Source organism: Ochlerotatus camptorhynchus, unplaced genomic scaffold (assembly GCF_037179485.1).
Source record: "Ochlerotatus camptorhynchus isolate MF236.1 unplaced genomic scaffold, CSIRO-AGI_Acam_v1.1 ptg000100l, whole genome shotgun sequence".
In the NCBI taxonomy this organism is placed as follows: Eukaryota; Metazoa; Arthropoda; class Insecta; order Diptera; family Culicidae; genus Ochlerotatus; species Ochlerotatus camptorhynchus.
In genome coordinates, this window is record NW_027040590.1 from 532,446 (window position 1) to 556,337 (window position 23,892).

At 41.6% G+C, this 23,892-nt stretch overlaps 1 protein-coding gene, 1 long non-coding RNA gene and 1 pseudogene across 4 annotated transcripts in view; 1 reads left to right on the forward strand and 2 right to left on the reverse strand.

The window, feature by feature from the left end:
• LOC135698993 (uncharacterized) overlaps positions 1-23,892 on the reverse strand; it is a 580,872-nt gene that overhangs the window by 43,439 nt on the left and 513,541 nt on the right. For all 3 annotated transcript variants that reach the window (XM_065219163.1, XM_065219164.1, XM_065219162.1), the window contains 2 exons: positions 21,523-21,645; positions 6,061-6,250 (listed from right to left, as the gene is read on the reverse strand). In XM_065219163.1, coding sequence (XP_065075235.1) covers positions 6,061-6,250; positions 21,523-21,645 — 313 coding nt within the window. The remainder of the gene's footprint in view (positions 1-6,060; positions 6,251-21,522; positions 21,646-23,892) is intronic.
• Positions 8,407-14,523, reverse strand: LOC135698982 (uncharacterized; annotated as a pseudogene).
• LOC135698994 (uncharacterized) overlaps positions 16,053-23,892 on the forward strand; it is a 35,746-nt gene continuing 27,906 nt past the window's right edge. Inside the window, exons 1-2 of the long non-coding RNA XR_010517507.1 lie at positions 16,053-16,124; positions 16,177-16,309. This is a non-coding gene — a long non-coding RNA (uncharacterized LOC135698994). The remainder of the gene's footprint in view (positions 16,125-16,176; positions 16,310-23,892) is intronic.

Genomic DNA, 23,892 nt, shown 5'->3' on the forward strand with positions numbered 1-23,892 from the left:
GGAAAAAATGAGTTAGTTAGTCTTCACCTATGTGATTCGTAATCTTCTATTCGTTGTTCCCTAGTTTGAAGTGGTTAAGACTAGGGTTCTGATGCATGGTCATTATCGGTGTCATTCCTTAATTTTGTTGCTAAGGAATCCGATTTTGACTGACAAAGGGGCGCGCCTTTGGAAGGTGTTTCAACACTCCGAATGGGTATAAATAGCGGGATCTTTCAATTAGAGTCGGATCCTTGCGATAAATGCAAGAATGACAACTGTAAAATAATCGAATATTTCATAATTTCTCAATAGTGATGGAGTAATACGACATGCACTAAACTAATGACACGGGATATAATACAATCGATCAAATTACTGGTCGCAGTGGTGTTATGTCCTGAACAGAGGAAAAAAAAGTAGAAGGATCTGTGTCTAGAGGCACGAACGGGAGCTTGACGTAGGACCACTAGGGCACGTAACAAATGTGAAGAAAATTTAGTTCTTTTAATTGATCGATCATCTATTATCTTAACTCTTTCCGGTTTGGATTTGTAGGCGTACCAAATTTGTAGTATTTTTTTTTCCAAGAGGAAGCTGATGAAGAGAATCGATCAAAATCACTTGCACCCCTGCTTCCAAGTTTGGTTACAAAATTACAACTCTGGAGAGCATTTTGTGTGGTCGTTGGGGGCATCTGGTTCTGAATATAGACCAACAGACAGATAAATTATATTCTAACTTTTTACTGTAATAAAATTGTTGGATCAGAAAAGGGCCGTTTTGTTGCCAAAGTTAGTGATGATTTAACCTCCGAAACTGTACAGAGTTCGTCTATCGCTGCAATGCGTAGACGACATCGATGGCCGCTTACGCTTGCCGTGTTCAGTATAGGTGACAGCATCACGGATCACATTTTCCAAGAACACCTTCAGCACACCTCGTGTTTTCTAGTAGATCAGACCGGAGACACGTTTGACACCACCACGGCGAGCCACACGACTGCTTTTGCTGCTTCTGCTGTCTGCTCACCACGGTGTCCGAAGCAAAAATGAGTTGAGGCTAGACAGCAGCGTTGTTTTATATCTTTTCAGGTTAAAGCAGAATGATGTGCAACCAAGTGGTATTTGCTTATGACGACTGCGTTTGGGAACAACGTTTATTTCGTAAAAACAGTGAAACAATTATCACTTTTTATTTGTACTTTGAATAATGCTTGACATTACCATTTTTTTTCAAAAGTTTCTGACATATTTCTGATCGATTGGTGATAAAAATATTGAAATTGATCCAGGGGCAGCTGAGTTATTAATGTTCAAAATCTTTCATAATTTTGTTTCATGTTCCTTTTTTGGTTTTCACAAAGACAAATTAAAGACGTAGTCCTACGTCAATAGAGCTTCTCGTTATTGACTTTGAGTGATTTTGAGTTCGATTATTGGTTGCATGACGTTTCGATTGACCCGCCCGCAGATTGGGAGTTTCAGGCCGGGCATCCCTGAAATAATGTCCGCTTTTGACCTCCGGTAAGAGTGGCGCATAAGTCGTTTACAGGTTTGAAAAGAAACTGACTATTTCCGGTACTTTGGGGACTGAGCAATGTAACGCTTGGTCGTTCGTTACAGTTCGTTACAGTGGTGCAAATATCTTGGCGCTTTCATCGTAACTGGTTATCACCGTATTTTTGGACAACTTTGGAATCAAAACAACAACTCTCACTTCACCGCAACAGTTAGAGCTCTGGAACGCATCGATGTTTGCACTACGGGAGTCACTGATCCTCTCGCCGCAGTCGTGCCATTCCTGTCTTCGTGCAACAGTCGCCTTTGAGAAGCTTCTAGAGCTAAATCCTCAAACTTGTTTTATGTCATTGTACTTCGTATACGTAACACAGCATGTCAGCCCTTCACAGCATAATTCTTCCACCAGATCACTATTTTATTTTTACGGATAGTCTCAGTTCCGTCGAGGCTATTCGCTCCATGAGGCCCGCAAGCACTCCTCGTATTACCTCATCATCATCTCTTTATCTTTAAGATCTTTTGTCATCACCTTTGCATGGATCTCATCTCATTGCTCGATTCCGGGCAATGAGATGGCGGCGATATTTATGATCTACAAATCGCCTACGATGTATTTTTCTTCATTAATCGTCAACAGTCACTCGTCAGGTGGCAGAATGAATGGAGTGAAGGGAGTTTGGGACATTGTGTGTGTGTTTTTTTTTCTATAATAATTGAATAACTGCTGCTATGAAATTGAATAGGAATAAGTTTATGTTTAAGAAATAATGAAATATATGTATCGTAAATCATAACTCAAACCTCCTTTTCTCTCTCCCCATCCATAAACTTGTAAATCTTTACTAACCTCGAGACGACCGCGAGTAATCGGTTCAATTAAAGGGCGAACACGACATTATTGCGACACATTCAACAGGGCATAACTTTTTTACCATTGGGTAAAAATCAACCAAATTTTGCACACTTTCTCATTGATGTGTATTGTGTACATGCTGTCAAACTCGAAGTCGTGTTTTTTCGATTCAACGAAAATGGAGGTGAACCAACGCGAGTTGAGAGAACAAATTCTTTCCAAACACCTGGAATTTCCTGACCTGTCGCACCGGCAGTTGGGAAAAATGTTGAACATTCACCATTCAACCGTCTCCAGAGTGTCGAAGCGGTTCCAGGAGAGGTTGACCGTGCAGTTCTAGAAGAAAACCGAGACCGGAGAACAAAAAGACGGAGGGAAAGGTGAAGCGGATGATTAAAGCAAATCCCAACGTCTCAAGCCGTGATTTGGCTAAAAAGATCGGCATGTCGCAGAGCTACGTCCAAAATGCAAAGAAGAGAGCTTGACTACATACATACAAGGTACAGAACTTCCCAAACCGCGATGAGCGGCAACAATCGACGGCTAAAACTCGGGCACGGAAGCTCTACGAGAAGATGCTGACAAAATATGGCTGCTGTGTGATGGACGACGAAACGTATATAAAAGCCGATTTTAAGCAAATTCCGGGGTTGGAGTTTTTCACCGACAAGAGCAAGTTCGATGTGGACGACAAATTTAAGAAGAACAAAATGTCGAAGTTCGCCTCCAAATATCTCATTTGGCAGGCCATCTGCTCTTGCGGACTGAGGAGTGAGCCTTTCGTGACAAAGGGCACAGTAAATGGCGAGATCTACAAATCTGAGTGCCTCGAGAAGCGCCTTTTGCCGTTCTTGCAGCAGCACGACGAAGCTCCGCTATTTTGGCCAGATTTGGCATCATGCCACTAACCTAAAAGTGTCCTGGAGTGATATGAGGCCAATTCTGTCCATTTTGTTCCAAAGGACATGAATCCGCCAAACTGTCCGGAGCTGCGCCCGGTGGAGCAGTGCTGGGCAATAATAAAGCGGGAACATCGGAAGAGCAAGAAGACAGTCAAAGACGAGAAGGACATGTTAAGAAAATGGAAAAAAAAAACTGAGAAACTGGTACCGGATGACACTGTAAAGACTTTGATGGAGGGCATCAAGCGAAAATGCGTTCAATTTTACACTCAAAGCTCCATCGATTAACTTTTCTTTTGATTTTTGAAGTAAATATATGTGTAAAACTACCCTAAAATTTTGGTTTGGTTCTAAACATTATAAGAAAATTGGCATGACATTTTCGGTGTCGCAATAATTTCGTGTTTGCCCTTTACTCTAGCTTTAAATTTAAGATATTAACTATGTAAAACGCAAATGTTAGCTTGGCTCTGTAAAGTTTATTCGATTGAGCCTATGCAAATTCAATAATACATAATCTACGTAAATTGACAGATTTCTCTTTAAACAGGTATTCCACTAAGACACCCACATTCATTCATTAGGAGGTCATTGTTCACTCGGCTGTCGACAAAAGCAGGCCACTCTCGATGTGTGCCACGCGATCGTCTGTTTTCTCGGCAGCAACCATTATTGTGTTGTCCTCCTCATTGTTCTTCATCAGCAGTTCTTTCGGTCTATGCGTCGTCGACTTTGGAAAGCAACCGTTTCGTGATGCGTGTGTGAGTGCTGACCACGTTTTGCGTCCATTGCTGCAATGAAAGCGCTCTGACCCTCGTTGGCGTAACTGCCATACAATGAAACCACTGGAGGCAGCTCCAGTTCTGATGGAGGAGGCTTTTTGGATAGCGGAAGATAAAGTGATTATTGTGTTGTACCTTTTGACTATAGTTTTACGATGTATTGTAAAGTGACCAAGCATCCTCGGCTCTGTAAAGTTAATTCATTTGAGCCTTATCAAATAAATTTATAAACAACATCAGGAGGTTTCATGTGTCAAATACATACTTTACGTTCTATTATCATATCTTGAATTATAATCCCAAAAACAAAAAATATAGCGAACGAATGGTTGCAAGCCTGGTTGTAAGTAAAAATAATAACACTTAATTATACTGATGATCACACTGTAAAACCTCTGGCAAAACATATAATCCATCAAACTTTCCAAATGTGTTATCCATCATTATATTTGCTTATCTGCTTGCTGGGAAAGTTTCTCCACTCATCAGTTATTAACGACTTTGGCCATTACTTTTCCGGAGGAACTCCAATAACATATGAAACAGAAATGGTGCTATTTTCCCATAGATTGTTCCCATGGGCACACTACACCACTTCGTCCACCAGACGTTCCATCGTTAAACATCCCCCCTGCTATTCATCATATTCCCTAGATTCATGTACAGCGATTTAGAATCGTAAAACTTGCCGCACTCAATATCTCTTCATAAATCTCACTCCCTCCCTCTGCTGCAACGCTCTCCGAAACCATTTGCTTGCTTCCAACGAGCGACACACGATAAGATGCAAAAGCTCCAACCAACGTATCCAGCCCCTCCGGCTCAGAAATGTTAATATTTTGGTCCCCGTCTTCCGTGCCTGCATGTTCGAGTCCGCCGCTCCCTCTCCTCCCTGCAACTCAACGCAATAACCCTAGCTCCGAGAAAGTGGCCGGGAGTGTCGAGTACAAAGCAAACAACATTCTCAAAATCTCATTCAAGTTTGTGTGCCTCCTTTGCCTTTTGCATGACTCAGGCTTCCGCCGGAACTCAACCGGTCTGCTCTGGTCAGACCTCACTGCAGTCAGTCCTGGTCCTGCACGCGTACCTCTGTGCAGGAGGCGGACTCAAAAGATAAGTTTACTTTGTCCTCGAAAGTTTTGCTTACCTACAGTCTGCCTTGAAGATGGGAATGTCGACGGATGGTGAGGTGCCCAGTCTTACAACAACAACAAGTGCTATTTACAGCATAACTGGTACTGGGCTCTCTTCACATATATGCAACATAAATCATCAGATTGTTCGTTGTCCGGTTGTCGCATATGAATAGCAGAGATCTGTGCCTTATACTGTTGCAAGGAGTGCTAAAAAATGATGCAGATAAATTCGGCGAGGCACTTTGCTTTGCATGCGAGACGAAGGAGCATACTAATATTGTGCTCTTTCAGAAAGTGGAGTTTTTGTTTTCCGAGAAATTCTTACAAGTTATGTTTAAAAGCGTAGATGGGTCCTTTTCTGTTGTTGGTCGGAAAATGTGCTCTTCGGGATGATCGCTTCCGAGCGGAACACATGAATCAGAGTTAAGAAAATTGTTCGTTCATCTTGTAAAGGGGAACCGGTACATGTTAGCCATGAGCAGAGCAAAAGAGTTACGTATACAGTAACCTCTTCGTATGTGCGGTGGGTGGTATCGTTCACCCACCGCTGTTTTCGGTTGTCCTTCAACCAATTGAGCTGACTTTCTGTATGGTTGACGCTAATCACATAGCGGAATTGGCGGACGGTACTACCCCCCGCATATACGGAGGGACTACTGTATGTGCAAGCAAACTGGCTTCCAAACTACTCAGGTGAAAATTTGAAGTGTTTTATTCTCGAGTAGGCCACTGGGTCCTGGTTTGTGTGCACTTGTTTTCCTCTTGAATGGGAAAGCTCTGTAAAATGTTGATTTATTTCTTGAAGGAAGAATGCCTGAGGTATGTCTTCCGGAACTAATCTCTATGCTCTAAGACGCAAGACAACCCAACACCCCTTGCACTCACCTTTGTACCCATTCATCGTCAGATACCGATCGCCCTGATCGGTCAGCTCCCCGTCGTACACGCTGTTCTGGAAAAGGTTCATGTTGTGCCCGCTGGACGACCCGGTGGCCAATATCCGCGGTCGGTCCTCCTCCAGAAACCGCTCCGTGCTCTCGTGGTAGATCTGGTGAATCGATGCTTCACACTTGAGCTGCAAGCATAAGAAGAATGGGAACATCGTTAGACAAAGACCGCAAGCACGCTTCGACACCTTGCTTGGAAGTACAATGTAGTTTCTCACTTTCCAAGCAGAAGGGGTTTGTGTGAAAATGCCACGCGCTAATTGAAAGGATAATTGGAATTAATCCTTCTCCGATGCCTTCTTCTTCGCTCGGGAGCGAGCGGAGCGCACAAAGGCATGTCTCTGCTCAAGCGTCGGTTGTCTTGACGTTCGAGGTGCTAGAATGGAAAATCTTTCACGTAGCAGCCACAATGGCTTAATTATCAAGTTGTCTTCTTTTTGTGCGGTCGGTTAAATCGTTTTTAAAGGATCTGAATCCTAGGAAAAGGGACTCCGTCTTTGAAATGCTTGAGCAGTGCTGCATGGAAATTGAATGGGGGGAATTTTCAGTTGGTTCATTATGGATAAGGGATTTGGGATATTTTTTCAATAACGTTAAAAGAAAGATTTACTTAATTATGTGCCTCATGTTCATCAAAATATCTTAAACAGGGAGCGAAATAAAACAATCCAATAATTGAAAACTGTTCGTTGGCAACATTTAGGATTTTTTTTATTTAAGGTATCAAAATTACATGGGTATGGTCAAAGCTTCGAATTCCTTTTTTAAATTATGTCTATTTCTGGTGATTATAACAGTTGTTGGGTTAGAATCACCAACTCTAGGTGAGCAACACGTTTTTGTCGTGTATGAGCTTTAAGCTGTAATTAAGTGTTTATTTAAGATAATTTTATAGCGATCCTGATATTAACGACTTACACATTTGGTGTACTGTCTCTGGAAGTGGTGCGCTAAGATTCCCACTGTCCACTGCATTAGTTTTAACTGTATCTATAAATTCACCACTAGTATTAAGTTCAATTTACGTTTCATCAATCCGTACTTACAATAATTAGAATGTAGGTTTAGATTTTAGCACTGAACGGTAAATCGTGTAGAAAACTAGCTTTATGAACTGTTAATAGTTAGCTTTAGATAGATTTAATTAGTAATTAACAATTGTGATAAATTCACCTTACATACAATTAAAACCGCATTGATTTGAACAATAAATTGTGCACTATAAATTACTCTACTGTTCTTTCCTTTCTTCCTTTTTGTTGACGTTCCGACAGTCCGTGACGTTCCTCGAGATCGATGTCACTATGTTGACAGCTGACGCAGCGCCGCCGCGATGAGGGGTCTCGTCGTGACAACAGTATTGCGCCGCTTATAATTTATTAGAGTCTGGGGGCGATTGAGGCGCATGAGAGCCGCAACGGAAAAGTCATTGTTGCTTTTCAGTTGAGTTTTTTTTTCTTTTGATAAATAAACAAAACCTAACGTGGAGTTGATACGCAGATAGACTGCTCCAGATTCGTAGATTAGATTTCAATAATTATTTATTCAACCTCAAGGCTATGGCCGATATTCAGGAGAGGGTTTCACATCAAAATGCATCCTCCAACACCGCATATCATGTTTATACGGGTTCTACTTTTTGGGTCTTAAAAAAAGCCAGCTGGCAAAAATATATGCGAAACATCCGTCGACAATCTCAAACTGGATTACATTGTACGAGCAGAACAAGGTTTTTTTTCCCGTAAGGAAAAAGCTAAGGGTTTCCTTCGTTTTGGAGCCGAGGAAAGAACGTGGCTTATTAATCTGTACAAAATGAATCCGGTTATGTTCCTCGATGAAGCGAAACACAAATTCATGCATTATTTTCATAAATCTATCAGCACCGCCTCCATCAGCAGAATTCTTCTATCAGAAGGTTATAGAAGGTCCTAGAACGACGTGCAATCCAACTACGGCAGGAGAAGATCTATCGCTTTTTTACTGAATTGAATGAGACCAGGATATTGCAATAACGATAGCAAAAGCTTTGAATGATTTCAAAGACAGAAGCTGTGTGAATATTTTCCGAAAGTGCGGGTATCTACCTGGGGGAAATTTTGATCCTAGTGTTGGATTGGGCCAAACCATGAGAGACATTGGATTTTTGAGGTGAATTTGACTAGTGCTGGTGAACTGATGAAGTAATTGTGATTTTGTGTAATAAAATACTCATTACGAAAATGTTTTTATTGATAATTTTATTCGAGCGTTCGGAAACATAAAAAAAATCGGAGTCAATCGCAGTCTATGCATGGTCAACATCGATGCAATCACTCATAGTTTTGGCTAACTCCATGGAAAAGCGATTCTCCTTCGCTGCGACGGAGTTATTCATGGCCTGTACCATCTGTGCATATTCTCTTTGCTTATCCTCCATTAATCCAATCCTTTTTCCCATGACAGCATGGTCATTTTTCAGGTCTCTCAAGATCCTGCTGTAGGCATTGTTGATATTGTTTGCGATCTGTAGATCAAGGCGAGCTTTTTCCAATAGAGTGTCACTGTGGACTGGTACAGAGCTAAACAGGCTGATCAGATGTTCAGGGGGTGTCTCGTGCATCAGTTTTTCTCTGACGTCAACTGGCTTAGTAGCAGTCCAGCTAGCCCAGCAACCCCAGTTTACATCGTCGCCGCTCAAGTACCGTAGCTCAGCCTTGATCTTATTCACGGGAACCAAAGACTCTGTTCCAGCGCGGTCTTTTGACGTAGGACTACGTCTGTTATTTCTATATGGGGGTACACTTTGTGAAAACCGAAAATGGAACATGTAACAAATTATGAAAGATTTTGAACGTTAACAACTCAGCTACCCTTGGACCAATTTCAATAATTTTATCACCAATCGATTAGTAATATTTCTACGCATCTGTTAAAGCTAAGACTTTATCATTTTTCAAAATGTCACTATTGAACATTGCAAGAATGTGCAACTGTTGCTTTGAAAATTAAAATTATCACCGTTTGCCTGCAAAAGGCGATTTCCCTAACACAGATTTCAAAGTTGAATTCCATACGGTCTCACAAAACGGTGTTTATTCAATCACCGCGTGGTGAGTGGTGGTGTTCTCCAGTACACAACGAAAGGCTGACTGCAAGCAGTGAGCCACAGCCCACATGAACATCCATAGAAGGAGGAAGAAGCCGCACCGCTATTGATTGGAATCAGTAGCTCTTCGTGAGTCGCTGTGGGCCATCTATGTCAAGCGCGTCATACTAAAGAGTATAAACAGAGAGAACCCCGCTCAAGTTCCAATTCCTACACAAAATACCAGCCTCAATCGCTGATAAGATTCAATTCTATTCACCGTGTGTGGTGGTGTCCGGTCGTCGGCATCAGCAGCAGCAGTGTTATTGGCGCGTGGTGTTGAACATTGTTCTCCAGCACACAAAGAAAGGCTGACTGCAAGCAGCGAGCCACAGCCCACATGAGCATCCATAGAAGGAGGAAGAAGCCGCACCATTATTGATCCGAATCAGTAGCTCTTCGTGAGTCGCTGTGGGCCATCTATGTCAAGCGCGTCATACTAAAGAGTATAACAGAGAGAAACCCGCTCAAGTTCCAATTCCTACATAAAATACAGGCTCCTGCTGCAGTTAACGAATAAGATTGATTATATAAGACCACGTAGTCCTACGTCACCATTGCGTACAACCCCATAGGGCTGTCCCTTGTAGTTTTTCCAAATGTCGTACCAAGCTCTGTTCCAATAAGTTCCACCTGTGAAGACTTGTTACAGAGTCTGAATACCTGTACACTACAACAGTGATTTTCTTTGATATCCAACTTTGCAGCATTGCTTCATCGACCTTCGCTGGACCAAAACTACGTTTGCTAGTTTTGCCTTGAACAATCAGAAAGTTGTCGCAGTTCTCAGAGCTTCTTCGTCCCACGACACTTTTGCAAAAGAGGCACTAGACTCTGCCTCCATACTCTCATGAATGATGTCATGGAAAACAGCCGCCCGGTGCAAAAACTTCGAACAGTAGATCCATATTTGTCTGACAACATCATCGGCACTATCGCCTCCCACAGCAAGAGATCCACAAGGATCTTGATTTTTCTGGTTCTTGAAGCGTTTCTCGTAAACTGACCCCTTAAATGTCAGTTTGTGTTTTCTTGATGCAGGATGCTCAGTATCCGGGTACTTTTTCTGAATCAAAAACAAAACACACGCTATGATTCAAGTTACAGATAAAATCATTCAATGCGAAATACCTTTGTTGAAGATGTTGAAGCTACGGGTTCCAATTCGTCCATCAATGAGACCACTGGTTCTGGTTCTGGTTCCACATCCAGAAGGTATTCTTCATTGTAGAACTTCTGGAAGAAATCGGATGCTTTTCCAGCCGAATCTAGGCTTATATCGTAATCGATTTTGAGTGGATCTGAATATCCATCTCAACCTCCACTTTCTTTTGCATCGTTTTCGAATTTTAATGAGGATACACTTTCAGAATCACTCATTTTTCGTGTTGATACTCGCACAATATTCTTAAACTACGGGCAGACGAATATCCAAAACAAAACGCAATTAAATAAACAAATGATTATTCTGGGAAAGTTCAAGATGTTTATGAGATGAAAGGTGTTCCCGATAATCAAATTGACATTGCTAGTCAAATAATAATAATTATTATTCTTGTAGTGCGTTGGTGTATATTCTGCTTACATTTAACATTTAACAGCTGACTCAGCACGTCACCCAATCAGCACCTTGAGTGTGCGTGAGCAAATTGTTTGTCTCTTTCACCTTTCTTATTCCGCTGTTCACCGCTCCCTACTTTTGCTTTATCTTCAAAGTGAACAGTTGGGAGCACCTTTCATATTGAGAACACCTTGGGTGATACAAGAGCATGGAGTCACTTGATTTTTAAACAGTATGTTTTTGGTGATTCCATAGTAATGCTTATAAAAGAGTCATTCTCTGATGTTGAGGAACTTTGCGGATATTATTTCGCTGTTAACCAGCTGTCATCGAAGATAGCCGCTGCTTTTGGATTAATCGTGAGATGTACATTATATTGATTTAACATTTTAATTGATTAGCCTACCTGCCTCATTATCTTTGTTTAATTTGATATTCTAATTTAATATTTACGTTTTCAACTAGTTTACAGAATACCTCTTTATTTGAATTGAAAAAAAAAGTGATAACCTACACAGATAAAAATTCTGAATTTTAATTGTGATGTAAACATTCAATCACGTACACTTGTTTTTCATTTCACGCAACCGAGCAACTTGCAAACAATGTTGTTTACAAATATTGGCTTTTGTATACAATATTTGCTACATTGTCAGAACTTTACATGATATATAATGTAAACGTATATGATATGTGACGCTCTATTTATGTGCATCATATGGAACAGAAATTTACTCTACTTTTTCGAACTGTGTACCTAACTATGAGTATAACTTAACTTAACGTGCTGAATCACGTATGATCTGATGATTTGACGTCAGACAGGTGTCTCTGAACCTTTCCATGATGAATACTCTCCGTTCTTCTAATGTCTGAATTCCAGCCAGTAGGTGGATCTCAGAATTTATAGTCCGCGGGGGACTGTTTAGGACCATCCTAAGGATCTTGTTCTGGATCCTTTGGAGTTAAAGGTGATGACATTTGGCGCAACTCTCCCAGATTGGCATCCCGTATTCTATTACGGGAAGGATGATTTGTTTGTAGACAGCAAGCTTATGTTGAAAGCATCCGATGTGATGCCATTCAGAGAGACTCGGAACGTCCTGTTCGATAGGTAGTTGTTAATTATCTTCATAGGAAGATTGGAAGACCGTACTGCTGCAATTTGAACACCAAGCCATCATGCCAGACATTATTGAACGCTTTTTCAACGTCCAACAACGCCATGGCAGATGTTTTCGAAACAGACTTGTTCCGTCTAAGAATGTTTGTTACTCGAGTCAGTTGGTGGACGGTTGATTGACCTTTTCGATAACCAAACTGCTCCAAACTGTTGTTTTCTTCGGCAGATGTTAGTAGCCGGCGGTAAACTGCCCTTTTGAACAGCTTGGATATTCCCTGAGAGAAGGCTGATGGGTCGGTAACTTGAAGGAAAGGAAGAATCCTTCCCAGGTTTCTGAATGGAGATGACTTTAGCTAACTTCCAGCACGAAGGGAAGTAGCCAAGTCGGAGGCACAGATTAAAAATCAGTGCCAGATGGTTGTAGAATCTGGAACTCAAGTGTTTGAGTTCCTGATTCAGGGTGCTGTCGAAACCTGGCGCCTTCATGTTTTTAGATGATTTGATATAGGCCAACAGTTCGTCAGCCGTAGTCTCGGATTCCTCTGGAAAAATGTTAGGAATCTGAATAAGATTGGTTGCATTTTCAGCAACCTCAGATTCATGAGGGCTGACGATGTTTTGTCCGAGATTATGGGAGCTGACGAAGTGTTGACCTATCGCGGCAGCCTTCTCTTCAGGAGTTATCAGATGAACCACTGGGTCACCGGGACGATCCAGTGGGGTCAGTGGTGGAATGGGCCTAGGCTTGTTTTTAAGAATTTTTGTAAGTTTCCTGAAGGGCTTAGCACAATCTGGGAGAGAGCGGATCTTACTAGCAAAATCGTTATTTCTGAGATCCACCATCCTGGCCTGAATGATCTTTGTTAATCGATTACAATTGGTCTTCAAGTTAGGCAGGCCAGTACGCTGGTACTGCCTACGAATGGTGTTACGGAGTCTAATGAGATCTTTGGTAGGGCTGTCAAGGTTCAGAGTGTTACTCACCTCTCTGGATACTGGCACGTATTGTTCCCTGGCCCGGGAAATCACCTCCTCGATGGTTTGTAGGCACCGGTCAACATCTTCGGACGTCCCCGGTTTGACATCGTAGTCGATGGTTGTGTCGACGCAGTGTTGATATTGCGCCCAGTTGACTCGATGGTAGTTGCGCCGGGAAGCTTCGAATCGGTTTATCGAGGATCCAACTTCGGCCACCACCGGATAGTGGTCCGAGCTCAGCTCCTGGAATGCCACAGGTTGCGAGACATTGTGTCCCATGTTGCTTACGAAGATGTCGATGGTCGCATGGACCCCAGACCGACTCAACCGGGTGGGAGAGTCCAGGGACAAGATGGTATAGTGGCCCTCTTGCAGGTCTTCTTTCATGATGGAGCCGTTTCGATTGCTCCGACCGTTGCCCCAAGCTTGGTGTTTTGCGTTCAGATCGCCAGCGATGATAAAGTTCCCGCTCCTCCGGGTGAGTTTGATGATGTCTTTCCAGAGGGCCACTGACGACCCATCCCTGATGTTGGTTTGCTTGGGGCAGTAGGCCGCGATGATGGTGATTGGGTCAAGTGATGTGCTCACCTCCACTCCAACCGCTTCAATTGTTTTCAGCTGGAAGTTTGGTAGCAGCCGGCAACTGATGTTCCGTCTTGCAGCAATGGCCACTCCTCCACCTCCAGAGCAGAAGCGATTAGGTCTGACGAGCCGGAAGTCGGGAAGGAATACGTTCAGTTCGGGCTTCAGGTGCGTCTCGGTGATGATAGCATTGTCGACCTCCTTGGTGTTGAGGAAATCGAGTAGCTCTCTATGCTTGTTCGTCAGTGAGCAAGCGTTCCAATTTGCAATTTTTATAGCTTCACGGTCCATACTTGGTGACGAGTGACAAGGCAGCATGAAGCTGTTCAGATCGAGTCTTGCAGGTACGCATGATGATGATGACCTCGGCCATGAGCGTCACAAGTTCCTCTGAGGTGAACGGAGATTCGTCAACTGAGTCACCTGAGGCAACACGGGCATACGATAGTCCAGGCGCCAAGGCGGAAGCTTGATTTGGCAGAGCTGCAGCAGCAGTGAGGCGATGTTGAGCTGAGGAGGCGACTCGTTGACTGTTGTTGAGAGGTAGCGGTGGAAGATTTGGGACCAGACGACGAGGACGGATTGCCGGGTATTGTTCGTCCGTGAAGGCTGGTGGTGCACATTTATTTCGATGCCGGCCTGGCTGGTTGCTAGTAGCCACCTTCTTCCTCATGGTGATGAATTCCGTTCGCTTGGGACAGTCCCGAGTAGTGGCACGGTGAGTTCCGCTGCAATTCACGCACTTCGGGTCGGTGTCATCAGCTTGAGCACAGGTCGCCGTCGAGTGGGCCATAGCAAACTTGTCGCAGCGTGGTTTCATATGACAGTTCTTCGTGCCATGGCCGAAGGAGAGGCAACTTGTGCATTGGGTCACATCACGGTGTTGCGGCTTGTAGTATTCCCAGTCGATAATGACTTGGAATAGGTCACGTAGGTTGCTCTTGAGCGCAGTAAGGGTGGTGGAGCCCTTCGTGAGGTTGACCAGAAACAGTTGGTCGCGATAGTTGGTTTTGGGTATAGGCCGTCGATTCATTGGGTGGACTGTCTCTGGTTTCAATCCTAGCCTCACCAGTTCATCTTTTACGGTAGCTGCTTCGTACGACGACAGACCTCGTAAAACAACTCGTGAGTGTAAAACTCCACTGTGCTGTTCTTCAGCAGGTCACTGTAGGCTGGAGCACATGATATTTGTTCCAACGCTACAGATTTTGAATCGCGGGAACAATTTGCGTTTTGCCAGCTCATCCCTAAGCTGGGCGACGTCCTTCATCGGGGTAAAAAGCGGGGGAATCCTTTTCGCAATTTCAACGGTGTCACCACCCTTATTTTCTACTCCGAGTACCGAGAATTGGTTGCTCTGTAGCAGCCGATTTGCTGCGTCATCCGAAGCAGCGCTGGGATCCGTTTGGGCCTTCTTGATAGGGCCCTCCGATGCAGGAGCAGTAGTACGCTTGCGTACCATGCTTTGTTTATTGGCAAGTGTAATTTAGGATTGGGCGATCTTGGATCGAGTTTTGGAAGATCGATCTTTTTCATCCCGATATCCGATTTTTCGGATCGATTCTTTGTCCACAAAAAGATCGAAAAATCGATTTTTTCTTTCGATATTTTCGAGTTTCAAACGCTTTTTGTTTTTTTAAGCGTATAAATTTGGTAAATTCAACGAAAATAACATCATCATCAGCATCGCTCCCTATGTTATTAGCTGGATAACAATGACGTCACTATTTGCGTTTCCTATATTTACGAATACATCAACATTTGAAGGTTTGTTCAACCTGCCTCCTGTGGTCATTGCTCCTTTCCGTCACATTTAAACTACACGGAGAAACAGAATTATGCATTGATTGATTATTCAAATGATTAATATTTATTTTTCGTTGTGAGCTGTCCCGTTTTTCTTGAAAATTAATCAACTTGAATCAATAATACATCATTCTGTTTCTCCGTGTACTTTGTTCTCAACCGAACTGAATTGACACGCACACATTGACAGTGAGCAAGTGTGACGTTCATTTCCTTTTTGTTTTCTTCTTTCTTTCCTTTATTTAACGTCGGTCTGTGTTCCGCAATCTAGTGCCAATCACCGACGGACATCGATTGCCATCCATTGACGGCAATCGAATGTGCAGGAAGGCAGCTTCCACACTTGCGTAGGATATCGCACCCATTCAACACACATGGGCCGGGACCAACGGCTTTACTTCCCTTCCGAAGGAAGACGTGACCAGAGATTTTTATGCCTCAGAAAAATCCCACCGACCTTTTTGTTTTCGTTTGCTCGTTGATTTGCGCGCATTTTATTCAATTAATAATTTCTTTTCGGTGATTTAATTGAATATTATAAAGGAATGAATTTCTTGGGGTACTAACATAAACAAACGTATTTAAAAAAAAATCAAAAGATCGATCGACCAAAGATGGATTCTTTGTGGATCAGTGGATCGATTCTAGAGCCAAATATAAGATCGATCCGTCAAGATCGATCTTTCTATGAAGATCGCCCAATCCTAGTGCAAATAGACTTGCCAATGCACCTGTCGATGACGGCACTTCCACCACCGACAAACCGACATGAAACTTAAACTTAACTCTTGATCGAGAATCCATAACGGCGGATTCAAATGTGCATCTGTCAAAACCATAGAATTTTTTTATCTAGATAAAAATAATAAGACCGGAATAGATTAGACACGAACCAACTCATACATTTTGCATGCGTGTTCGTGGCTAGGATACACATTTTTCGCGAACACGGCGGCAGATGTCAGTTTTGTGCTTTGATCAGAAATTTTATGGTTCTTTGTATGATAATTCATGTCGGTTTGTCGGTGCTTCCACGATGCGAACGTAGCAATAAAACGAACTAGAAAAAACTCGATAGCGAAGCGAACGAACGAACGAACTATACTGCTTGACGGTCTAGCAACGAATGATGTCTGCTTCAAATTCATTCTGATGAGACGTATATAAGAGGATAAGAAAAAAACCGCAGAAGTCTAGGATCAGTTTCATGAATTGATCACTTTTACGGATGTTCTGGATCTCCCGGTAGGCCAAACCATAATCCCCAGTGTTCATATTCCGGTCACATCTCCGGATTCATTCTGTTAATACGTCTATGAGTGGTTTCAAAAAACCGCCAAGCGCTAGGATCAGATTCGTGGAATGACCACTTTTACAGATCTTTAGGATCTTCCGGAAGACTATTACGTAGTCCTCTGGGTCCATATTTCGATCACAATTTCAAATTCATTCTGATAAGACGTCTATGAGTGATTTCGAGAAAAAAAAAAAACCGAGGAACAATAGGATCTGTTTCATGAATTGAACACTTTTACGGATGTTCCGGATCTTCCGGTGGATTGTTACGTGGTTCCATATTTGGGTCACAACTCCGAATTAATTCTGATAAGGTATTGCGCAAATTAGGTGAACCTGATTCTGTACCCAAGACTCGTCCTCTACAGATGCCTGAATATCACATGGTGTCAGATAATGGAAAATATTTGTGAATCTGTTCTGTTTTTCGAATTATTGATTGTGATTGGTATTACCGGTAAGACGTGAGAGTGTAAACATGTTTGCAGAGTGAAAATAGTGAGAAATTTCCAACAGAATGATGCCAGGCGAAGAAAACAAGGTTATGTTGGCCCACGCAGCGTCGATTAAACCACCGAAACTGCTCGTCATCGAGGAAAACATGGCGACCAAATGGAAGCAGTGGTGGCGTCAGTTTAACTGGTATTCGGTTGCAACGGAGCTAGTGAACAAACCACCACACATACAAGCAGCAACGTTTTTGAATTGTATTGGTGAAGAGTGCGTTCGCGTATTGGATACGTTCGGATTGACAGAAGCACAGGAAGGAGATATCAAAGTGCTAAAAGACAAATTCGAAGGTTATTTTGTGCCAAAATCGTGCCTCACATACGAACGGCTAAAAAAAAAGTCTCTTTGTTTTTATGGTTTTTATCAATTTGAACGATTAAAAAAAACTCTAAAATTGATGGTGTAAAAAAAAAGATCTTATTCCGGATTTGTATCTGAAGGACGAAAAGTGGAAGAGGCTGATAGGCAAACAGAAGGTCATCAAGATGGAGTGAATCAAGCGGGCCGCCATCCGGGAAGTTGAAGCATTTGAGTAAGGGTTGGTCGCCGGTAAGGGCCAGTAAGTGCTGCCAGTAGATGAATCAAGAGGTATTCGAAACAAAATTGGTAAGAAATGTCCATTCAAATCGATTTAATACAGTTGAACAAATTTCAAAACTATATACGTGCCAGATTTGGAAATAATATTTTTGAATCTGGAAGTGTGTTTATGATACCATTATCCATTTGATAAAGGTAGAGTGAACATGCGGGGCTTATTGTAAGTAAAAGTGACCTCGGAGTGGTCGTGAATTACCAGGCATTCTGAAATGGGTCACTGGAGCTGCAATAGAGCTAACACCTTCTAACTCCCGGACTAAACCTGCTTTAATTTAAGGGTAATAAAAGCAGTTTTCTTCCATAATAACACTGCCGGACAGTGGGGGTTAGATTGTACACACACACACATACACACACACACACAACTCCGAATTAATTCTGATAAGACATTTTGAGTAATTTTGAAAAAAGCCACGCAGCACTAGGATCAGTTTCATGAATTGATCACTTTTACCGATATTCCGGATCTTCCAGAGGACCAGACTTGTGACTTTCCGGAAGCTAATTTTTTTTTCCAAAAGGTGGTCTACTATCTTTTTAAAAACTTTTCGCAAGACACCAGGAAGTAATCTCTCCAAATTACCCTTAAATAAAAGTTTGTCCTCAATTAACTTTAATCTCATATGGTACTAACAATCGTTACGTCGGTCATAGCTTGTTATGATTGCCTGAACCATGCGTAAAGAGAAAATCGAAACATTGAACGTCGCGTGAAAGTGGATCTTAATGAAGGCCTAAGTACTCTTTCGTCGCTTTTAGTTTTAGGGATTTCAAAGATCGTCGGTTGCAGTGGCTTGCTTACTGAGCAGAAAAACGCGGTCCCAGGTACTTTCATATTAAAAATTTATGGTAAGATCCGAGGGGGACGACTCTATCTACGATGCAGGAAATATTGTGTTTTTCTGTGGCTAGCTGCGCGTACGCTGAGTAGATAGAAAGAAGATTTATCACGATTTTGAAGATTTCCTGCAAAAAGATGATGCGCGATGCAAGTAGATGCGAGAAATGAAAGAAGATTTTTCAAAGATTTATTGGCTAAGTGTGAGATTTTTTGAGCATCTAAAATTGAGATTTAGATGTGTCGCCCCCTCGGTAAGATCACTTGTTTATCGTGTATTTTGTAAAACTTTTCTTTGTCGTCGGTGCCGGGTTTGAATAGTTATAAAAACTTGAGTAAGGCTATAATGTGATATGAGGGGCTCGGTGGCCTTAGAGCAACCGGTTTTGCTTACTGAGCAGAACATCATGAGCCTAATCTCAAGCCCATCCACATTCAAGATTCGTCAATGGGTATGTTAACATGTCTACTTGGTAATAACAGCAACTCGATGATTAAAAAGGAGCTCGTCTGCCAAGTGGCAAACGTTTTTGCTTACTGAGCAGAAGACCGTGGGTTCAATCCCTAGCTCCTTCGCGTTGTATGATTGTTAGGACATCAATTCAGCTTATCGTTTACCAAAACGAACCCTGCTGCAAACCCAACCCTATTACCCAATATCCCAGTGATTCCTCGTTGAAGTGCAGAGGTGTTCTCGGCTTCCATCAAAGCGAGTGTCATGTCAAAACAATCCTTCCCATTCCTTTCTTGACCTGTGTTCGGGCGCGGCCGGCGCTGGTATTGCGTAATTTAAGATCACCAGTTTTTACACATTGAGGATGATTGCTAGTCCCAAGCATCGTCTATTGGTTCTCTGTGTAATTACAGCTGGTCTGGCAATAACAGAGTAGCAATCGTATTCGTTAATGCCGGTTCCTACACAGAAATAAAAATTCTGAATTTTAACTATCGTGTAAAATCTCCCTTCGTTTAATTTTGAGCTATACTTGGCATAAACTGCGAAATCGTTTACAATATCGCGTAGATTTATGCCAAATCTAGCGTTAATTTTATGTGCGCTATATCTCGCAGAAATAAACATGAATTTTTCGAACGGTGTACAGTAAGGGATCGTACTACAACCGTTACAACCGTACTATAGAAATCTTGACTATAACAAAATTTTGGAATTTTTTCGAGGCCTCTATGCTCAACAACAAACGAGCTCAGAGAGAAATAAGAGTGTGTATGTGTTAGCTCTCTCGCTCCTCTTTCTGCTAGTATTTTCTGTTTTGTTTATGCTTGCTCAGTTTTGCTCAAAATGCCGTCGAAACAAGAAGTATTTCGCGAGCGCGTTGTACAGTTCTACGAGCTGCACAGAAATCTCGGCAAAAAGTATACGGTACAACATTTTAAAAGCGAAAATGTTGCGGCTTCGACTGTTTACCATATCCTAAGATCCCCAAAAACTGCTCGGAAGCAAGGAAGTGGAAGACCAGCCAAAATTATGGACGCAAAAGGACCGAGAAAGGCATTTCTAAGCCATGGTTCAAGCCTTCTGGTTTAGCAATCAATCAATATACCAGAACGTTTGAAGAAAATTTTGATCCCGTTTCTACAAAAACATCATGCTGATGGACAATACGTGTTTTGGTCGGATAAAGCGTCATCGCATTGCGCCAAAAAAACACAATCGTTCCTGAATACCCATTCGATCCCATTTGTACCCAAAAACCACAATCTGACAAATCTGCCTCAGTGTCGCCCAATCGAAGATTTCTTCGGGGTTTTGAGCTCCTTGGTGTACAAAAATAACTGGAGAGCCACGAATTGCAAACAGTTGATTGGTAGAATCAAGAGATGCATTCGCAAAGTTGACATGACGGCCGTACAACGCTCCTGTTCCGACATCAAACGGAAGCTTCGCCGAACATCCGATGTCGGACCGTTTTCAAATGTTCACTATTTTTTTTTTCAACAATGGACAATGTATCTTTAATTTCAATAAATCAGATCTTCTTCAAGTATGTTTGTCTTTTTTTGACAGCTTGAGAAAGAAATTCCAAAATTTACGTTGCCACCCGTTAGTAAACGAAATACTTTTATGTCATAGTTTTTTTAAGTAGAAGTAGAAAGTAAATATTGAATTAGTGAAAGTGAAATCGACGCAATAGTAGTATAATAAAAAGGAAAAACAACGTAATAAGGTATACTTAAAAAGTGCCTGATGACCGGCACACACTATCCATCCACAAGGAAAACCTTTTCTATCCTATTGTTTTGAGTCAAGTCCAGCTCAGGTCAACTTCTGCAACCAAAAAATAAGGTACCTCGAATCAATTTAACTTTTAATTAACACCGTTTACCCGTGATGGAATTGAATCTTTTGTGATCGGTTTAAACTCGTGCCGGGACGGGACAGCACGTTCTTGGATACGACTACGCTCCACTACCACCATGGTAGATAAGCATGATTCGAGTAGGTGCCGTCCCAGGAAAAGTGTTGAAGGTAAACAATCTGGACTCACGAACAAAACGACACAAAAAAAAGCCATTTTCCTACACTTTCCCTTGGCGCTGCATACAACTTTGTTGAGCGCAGTTTTTCCTTGTATTCATCTCAAGAAACGTGCGACAAATGGGGGATGAAGTAGATTGAAATTAAAATTTATAATTAATTAATTTAACTTTCTCTCTCCGTTTTGATTAACATTTGAATGAACTCGGCGCCACAACGGGTGGAAACGGCAGTATTTACCAGGTCGTACCAACGAGCAATGCCACGCCGAGAGTGCATTGTGAACATTATTTAAATGCAAATCTGTGGGCGTATGCTTTGTTAGACAGATGTACAAAGTTTGCTCGAAAGTTAATTCATCAGACGTGCAGAACAAAACAAGTTGGATTTCAACTGAAATCATCCACCTTCAATCAACGTTACTCAAACTGGCATTCTATTGATCAATCAACGATCCATATCATTCATGGCTGCAGGGCACTCACCTTCAGTTTTCCTTTGATGAAATGGCTATGCGAGACCATCACGCTGATCCCCAGTATGGACGTTTCCAGTCCGGTGCTTTCATCCTTGATGGGTCTGTATTGTCTGGTTTGCTGCGGCAGTACCTAAAACGATAGTCTTTGATCAATTTGCTTATTGCTGGAAAATGTGTCTGTTTGTATTTATCGAAGGGAGCTCAGAAAATGCACGCGAGGAGCTGCTCGAATGATTGATTTGTATTTGTATAATTCTGGAGAGACAATGGACACTTTTTTATTCAACAGCTTGAAAATAATGTGATCCAGCTTTTAGCGATCACCCTTCGGTTTGACATTAGGCTGTTGCCTGTGTTATAGCGTTTAAAATGGAGGCTTTGAATAATAATAATAATAATAATAATAATAATAATAATAATAAAACATTAGAAGTGACAGATTACTTTCATCGATAATTCAGGAACTGGAGTCTGCACATTGTAGACGAAATACGCGGATCTGTCGAGGATACGTAGAGCTTCCATATCCAGGGATTCAGGAAGTGTTTATTTGACATCCGGGAAAATCCTTGGATCCCCGGAAGTGAATAGGAAAAGTTAATTGTTTTAATAGTCATATGTTTCTTATTTTTTTAAACGATGTTCTGAAATGTATGTTTGATTTCTTTCTTCAAAGGTGGAACTTTCTTCAAACTAGGGACACCAGATTTGAAGAAATATCTTCATTTTGAAGGTATTTAAAATTATGTGAAGGTATTTTTTCATGCAGACAATTTGAAGACAATTCATGATTTGTGAAGTTGTTTGAAGACATCCGGAACCTGAACATTTTTTAAATTTTAAGCTAGCATATGAAGATTTTTTACATCATTTGATGTTTTTGACTTCATATTTTAAGCTCCTTCCTGAATATGTCAAATATGAAAAATGTAACCAAAATCGATTATTTCAGAATAAAACTTGATTTCCTTGAATATTCACAGGGCTTCATTGATATCTTCGATAAACTGGAGATCTTTTAAATACTTCCTGACCAACGTGCAGTTTTGGGAGAACATCTCACAATGATATTTGATCAACCTGAAGCCTTGAAAAATATATGGAGAACTTTATTGCAGTCTTCGATCAGCAGACCAATATGCTATTTTTGAGAGAACCAAATGAATCTTTGACCAGTTTAAGATCTTCAGATTTATTGATAACCCTGAGTTCACTAATATCTTGAGAGATTATCTGGAGACGTCATTTGAATTTTATGATCAGTTGAATATCCTAAGAATAGTTATTGATAGACCTGAAGTCTTAACAATATCCAAAGGGCCTTAAATCTCCGACCACCTTTATATCCTTTACATACTCTCTAATCATTCTTCTGTCTTGGAAGGATGTCTGAAAGACGTCATTTGAATGTTTGAACAAATTGCGGATCTACAGAACATGCAGAACATTTGAAAAGTCTTGAATAATATTCAATGCGAGGTTACTGATTGTAGAGATAACATGAGAATGTTTATAAATAAATGACTTCAAAATAGGCACCCATGCATCTTCTTAAAGAAATATTAAAAACCGAAATATTTCCCTCATTATTGCAAAGCCTTTCTATCTTCCGTTCGATCTTCATTCGTTTGGGTAATTCCACTTTCAGAGGTCTGATGAACGGTTGCTTGAAAAAGCGGTAACTAGCAAAACAATGTGTTTTCCCAGCTATAAAATGAACAGCAGCGAAGCAGTTTGGCTCATTCAATCAACGAACGGCGTAACGATCGGTCGCATTTAGGAGCGACATTCACCTTTAAATAGAGCAACAGTGGAGCAGTCTTGCTTATTCATTCCATGGAGCCACATCAGCAAGCAAATCGGTTCGTCAAGCCACCCGGAACAACCGAAAATCACGACAATGGCGCAGATGGTACCAGAACCAAATCTTCTCCCAAACGGTAAGTTTTATTTTTTTTTTCTCTAACTTATGGATTTCTAGTCGAGGCAGAATCCTGGTGAATTGAAGTGTGCTCTGACAGTTGAGGCAGGGTATCATAACATGAATGAAGTCCTTTATGGAATATAATCTGTAAGTCGAGACAGAGTAACTGATACAGCATGTAATGTGTTTTCACAGGAAATCTAAAGGCACTAAGCAAAAGCTTATGGAAGAATTGTCAGCGATGAGAACCGAATTAACTACCATGAGATCCGAAAAGGAACAGTTGCTTAAGGCTTTAAAAACAGCTGGTACGGACTCCGGTGCTGTTATCAACCATCGGACATCGGAAAACGCGTCTTTGATTGCCACGATGAACAATATGTCCCTCTGTTCTCTGAGCATTGAAGAATGCAGACCTTCCGAAGGGGAAACAGACGTGGATAAGAAAGCTTT